At 38.8% G+C, this 6,087-nt stretch overlaps 1 protein-coding gene across 1 annotated transcript; it reads left to right on the forward strand.

Annotated features, from left to right (window-relative positions):
• Positions 1-2,383: 2,383 nt before the first annotated feature.
• Positions 2,384-3,350, forward strand: LOC106082261 (probable elongation factor 1-beta). Its single transcript, XM_013244651.2, has 2 exons — positions 2,384-2,570; positions 2,664-3,350. Exons 1-2 carry the CDS (start codon positions 2,491-2,493, stop codon positions 3,247-3,249), a joined length of 666 nt encoding a protein of 221 aa, XP_013100105.2. The 5' UTR covers positions 2,384-2,490; the 3' UTR covers positions 3,250-3,350.
• The last annotated feature ends 2,737 nt before the right edge of the window (positions 3,351-6,087 follow it).

Here is a 6,087-nt window from a genome sequence, read left to right on the forward strand (position 1 = left end):
ATTGCAATGTAAACGTGCTTTAAAAGTTTTGTGAATACAGCCGTAAAAATGTAAAAAAGAAACAAAATGCAAGAAACCTTTAAATCGCGTTTACACTAGAACCCAAATCCACTTGATTTGAGCAAATCTCCCAAATCCGTTTACACTACGTTTGAAGCAATTCGAGTTCGAAATTTCCAACTAAAATTGACAGCAGCATTTTCACTGTGGTAAGCGGTTTTATTATTATAAGCTTTTTATTAAATTCAACTTCAAAATTTAATCAATTCGATTACAAAAAGTCAGTAGTGGAATTCAGTGATGTGTTTTAACGAAAATCGTTTAGGTAAAACGTGATAACAGAAAAGATTACGAATTTGGTATTAAGTTGCCACTTTTAACAACAGAAGAATTATTTTTTACTTTTTCAATTCGTATTTGTGTTATCGTTGATTTGGGTAGAGTTGCCAGAGAAAAAAAGTAGAACGATTTCTGATGATAACAGAAAAGATTACGAATTTAGTATTAAGTTGCCACTTTTAACAACAGAAGAATTAATTTTTAATTTTTCTATTCCTATTTGTGTTATCGTTGTTTTGGGTAGAGTTGCCAGAGCAAAAAATTAGTAGAACGATTTCTGTTAATGAGGAATTAGAGAATAACAATCGTTAGTGCAAATGATTTTTTTGTAGACATATTTAACTAAACGACGTTCGTTATAAGTAACAGAATTACGGTACTGGTTATGCTCTCGTAAATGTAGAATAAATGTATCGTAAATGTAAATAGGCAATTATGCTTATTACAAAACTTAGCTTTTGACATTACATATAAACAAAGCATAAAATTATCAATATTATGAACAATATATCAATCTTATGAACAATGAATCAATATTATGAACAATAAATCAATATTCTCGCCTCTGGAACTCAGTGATAAACCAATGGGTATTAAACAAGGCGGTCTCACGTGAACAGCTGTTACAAGCCGACCAGGTTTGACGGTATTAAGATGTCAGATTTTTGTTTGCATTCTCTTTGTTGTTACCTTCTTTCTCGCATTTCTCTGCTCATTTACGCACACGTATACCCAGAAATTTATTTGTGTGTGCTGGCAAAACGTCGATCAGCTTGATGACAAGATGGCGGATTGCAATATATGATTTGCGGTTGTTGTACAAAGGAGACCACCTATAATTGGCCATGGTGATAACAAAATTTTATTGGATCTCAAAAGAGATGGCGTGAGAATGATCGCATTGGCGGACGACGTCGGACTACTACATATGCGGACGATGTCGTACTGCGAAGCAAATTTCTGTCGACTATCAGCGTGATTACGGACAGGTCACTAGGAAGACTATCGAGATGGGCTAAGAGAAATGAGTTGAGGATGACCTCAAGAAATACAGACTGGATTGAGAGTACGTTCGTTCAGATAGAGGTCTGTGCCATAACGATAGCCGCAAAATACATTCTGATTGAATGATAGGTTCTTGTCCCCGACTGTCTACTTGCAATTTCTCACTTATATCTCACTTTTACATCCACACTTCGTTTTCTCAATTGGACAGAATGGCTTCCGAGTTAACCCACGCTTTCATGATGCGCTACACATTCGACCTAAACTATAAACGATCATTGAATAGGTCCAGCTATTTAAATAATACACATTTTTGGTTTAAAAAATTGTTCAAAGTTCAATTTTTAATAGCTGACACGAAAACGGAACGTAAAATTTTGTTTTTACTGAATTCTACTTTCCGATTACGGTTGAAGGACGTTTGCTAATCGTTTGCATGTATATTCATAAGGCAGGACAAACCAGTTGTCACGTCTTTCTGCATTTGCGGTATGTTTACGAAAGCATAATCAGGCCTTAAAGCCTAAAGCTGACTTCATTTACAGCGAAAATGTCTATTATATTATTGCGAAATCCGGCGGACTCTTTTTCTTTTCGGCTCAATTCGTGAGCATTTAATTACATTTGCATATAAAATTGTGCGAAATTTATCCTGATGCAGAGACATGCTGCTTCTATTTTGCTCATAGAACTCAGTACCACTTGTACGGGATGTGTTCGCATTATCTTCATAATTTTTTATAGTGCCTTTTAAAGTTGTTCGTGTGAAAAGTCGAAGTAACTGCTAGGCTTAAGAACCGATTAATCGTGTTTGCACTATACAGTACTAAAATATAACAATGACCTCACATAACTATGTGTCATGTAAGGTCCCCATTAAATAAACCCAAAGTAAAGAAAAAATCGATGTGCCGTTTTTGCAAAAGCTGTAATCATGGTACACATGATGTACCATAAAACTGTCTTTTATATCGATAAAACGTTAATAATCGATTAAACTATACTGTGAAAAATCGATTATAGCCGTAATCGATTTATCATTCAGCGGCTCTTTTTTCTTTCAAGGCGCGTGCAACTGGCAGTTGGCGGATTGTGGTTAATTTTGGATTTTAGTAATTACTGTAATTAATTGTTATAATAATTAAGATGGCTTTCGGTGATGTCAAGACCCCACAAGGACTCAAGGAATTAAATAATTTCCTGGCCGACAACAGCTACATCAGCGGGTAAGATATTCAAAGGTTTTTATAAATTGAGGTTATGAGTGAAAGCGAATCCACGTTGGCATTTAATCAAATCCTCATATTTTGCTTTTCCAGATATGAACCAAGCAAAGCCGACCTTTCTGTGTTCGAAGCCTTAGGCAAAGCTCCCACCGGTGATTTGCCTCATGTGCAACGTTGGTACAGACACATTGCCTCCTTCGATGCCTCCGAAAAATCCACCTGGGGTGGTTCTGCTGTTCCACAAGCTGCCGGTGCTAAACCCACCGTGGCTGCTGCTGCCGCCGCCGACGATGATGACGATGTCGATCTCTTCGGTTCTGATGATGAAGAAGAGGACGCAGAAGCTGCCAAGATCCGCGAAGAACGTGTTGCTGCCTACGCTGCCAAGAAATCCAAAAAACCTGCCTTAATCGCCAAATCTTCCGTACTTTTGGATGTTAAACCATGGGATGACGAAACCGACATGAAAGAAATGGAAAAACATGTGCGCACAATCGAGATGGATGGTCTGTTATGGGGTGCCTCCAAATTGGTTCCAGTCGGCTATGGTATTAATAAGTTGCAAATCATGTGTGTCATCGAAGATGATAAGGTTTCCATTGATTTATTGACTGAAACGATCCAAGAGTTCGAAGACTTTGTCCAATCTGTTGATATTGCTGCCTTCAACAAGATCTAAGGGTTTGCAAAAGATCATCTTAAAATTTAATTGTTATTGATGATGCAGTTGGTCATCCATCATTTGCAATAAAGTTTGAGATTATTATTTTTTTATATTAATTTAGCAAAACAATTGTGTTCTTTAAGGAGGTATGTTAGATAAAATTGCTACAGATGTTTTAGTCTAATTTTTCAAACATTGACGTAAGCAGAAATTACTCATCGCAAATTTTTTTTTTGGCAGAAAAGAAAGTTTACGTCATAAGTAATTTTGATGTTCCACGGTTGTTGTTGTTGTCGCGGTGTGTTGTACACTGAGGCGGCAGCCCTCGCCGAAGAAAGACTCCATCGGGGCAAATCGGTACCTGCAACCGGCTGCCATGAGATTGTTCCACGGTGTCAGCTATTTGCTTTCTTGTGTCTTTATTAGCTATATAGACGACAGCGTTATGAGAAGCCTTCTAGCTATATTTTGAGGGTTGTTAGGTTTTTAATAAATGTATCCGTCAATCTGCAAAGTCTGCAGCCTCAGTGTACAACACACTGCTACAACAACAACAGAAAAACCTGTAGCTCAAAAGTGTTCCGCTCTATTTCCCCATCTTGTCAACTAAGAAAGGAAAGCAGGAAATTAATAGCAATTTCTGGATTAGATTACCTAAGTTGGAGAACTTGAAAGTAAGGCCGTTTTTGGAGTACCACTTTCAGACATTACGCCATGTTCTAGAGGCATATTAAATTCTTTTTTCGCTATTTAAGCTCCTATAGGGCGTTTTTTTTTTTTGAATCATTTGCCCCTTTCAAACTTTGGTTTTTGTGAAGAAGGCTCACCTGGCACCTTCTGTTGGTGGTTTTCTGCTGTACAGCCAAAAAATCCCAGTTATACTAGAGGTAGGTCATGTCTTCCTTGTCTACTTTATATTGCATAGAAGCACCACCTCTCACTTCCTTTGAATGACCTTCCAGAGTGTGGTGTGTAATCTACTCGAAGTTTTTGAACTTGCCAAACCATCTCAACGCTTGCCATTAATAGCCTCAGTGGCAAGTTCTGTGAAAAATTCAAAAAATTATGCGTCGACTGATAGCTTTTCGCAACCTTATTTAGTAAATCGTGTTGCAAATTATTATACCTTCCACTTTGGGATGGGCGTATACAAATTTCGTCATTTTGTATATAACGCCTCGAAATATTCGTCTAAGACCCCATTAAGCATATATATTCTTGATCGTCATGACATTTCCGCCCGCCCGTCTGCCTATCGAAAGCACACTAATTTACGAAGGAGTAACGCTAGTCGCTTGAAATTTTGCACAAATACATATTAATAGTGTAGGTCGGTTGGGATTGTAAATGGGCCACATCGGTCCATGTTTTGATATAGCTGCCATATAAGCCGCTTTTGAATCTTGACTTCTTGAGCCACTGGAGGGCTCAATTCCTATCCGATTTGGCTAAAATTTTGCATGAGATGTTTTGTTATGGACTGATCGGTCCATGTTTTGATATAGCTGCCATATAAACCGATCTAGAATCTACATTCTTGAGGTACTCCAGATGGCAATTATTATCCGATTTGGCTTATATTTTGCATGACGTGTTTTATTATGATTTTCAATAACTGTGCCAAATATGTTTCAAATCGAATTTTGTACAATGGTTTGAAGCGGTGTGAAGCGGTCTAGATCCCGATATAGCTCCCATATAAACCGATCTCCATATTTTACTTCCGTTCGTCCGTCCGTCTGTCCGTGCGTCCGTCTGTCCGCGCATCCGTCTGTCCGCGCGTCCGTCTGTCCGCGCGTCCGTCTGTCCGCGCGTCCGTCTGTCCGTCTGTCCGCGCGTCCGTCTGTCCGCGCGTCCGTCTGTCCGCGCGTCCGTCTGTCCGCGCGTCCGTCTGTCCGTGCGTCCGTCTGTTCGTCGAAAGCACGCTAACTTTCGAAGATGTAAAGCTAGGCGCTTGAAATTTTGCACAAATAAGTACTATAAGTGTAGGTCAGTTGAGATAGTAAATGGGACAAATCGGTTCGCGTTTTGATATAGCTTCCATATAATCCGATCTTGGGTCTTGAGCCTTTAGACGGCGCAATTATCGCCCGATTTGACTGAAATTTCTTATTTTGTGTGTTTGGTATCACTTGCAACAGCCGTTCTAAGTATTGTCAAAATCGGTGCATATCGTGATATAGCTGTCATATAAACCGATCATGGATCTTGACTTCTTCAGCTTTTAGAGGGCGCAATTCTAATCCGATTTGGCTGTAATTTTGCGCGAGGTATTCTGATATGACTCTCAATAACTGTGCTATGTATGGTTCAAATTGGTTCATAACCTGGCATATCTGCCATATAAACCGATCTGGGATCTCAACTTCTTGAGCCTGTAGAGGGCACAATTCTCATCAGATTTGGCAGAAACTTTGTACAACGACTTCTCCCATGACCTTCAACATACGTGTCTAATATGGTCCGAATGGATCTATAGCTTGGTACAGCTCCCATATAAACCAATCACCAGATTTTTCTTCATGAGCCCCTACAAGGCGCAAGTCTTATCTGAATGGACTGAAATATTACACAATGACTTCGACAATGTTCAGCATTTAATTTATTTATGTTCCCAATCGGACTATAACTTGATATAGCTTCAATACCATAACAGATCTTATTCATTATACTGTGTTTGCCTAAAAAAAGATACCGCGCAAAGAACTCGACAAATGCTATCCATGGTGGAGGGTATAGCACACTTAGCACACTATTACTTGTTGTATTTGACATTATCCTCCTAATATTAAGATTTCGATTCATAAAACTTAATGAAGCTCCAGCAAAGAAGTCTGTTGAAAGCAAACACGA

The sequence above is a fragment of the Stomoxys calcitrans genome, chromosome 5 (genome assembly GCF_963082655.1).
Source record: "Stomoxys calcitrans chromosome 5, idStoCalc2.1, whole genome shotgun sequence".
Taxonomy (NCBI): Eukaryota; Metazoa; Arthropoda; class Insecta; order Diptera; family Muscidae; genus Stomoxys; species Stomoxys calcitrans.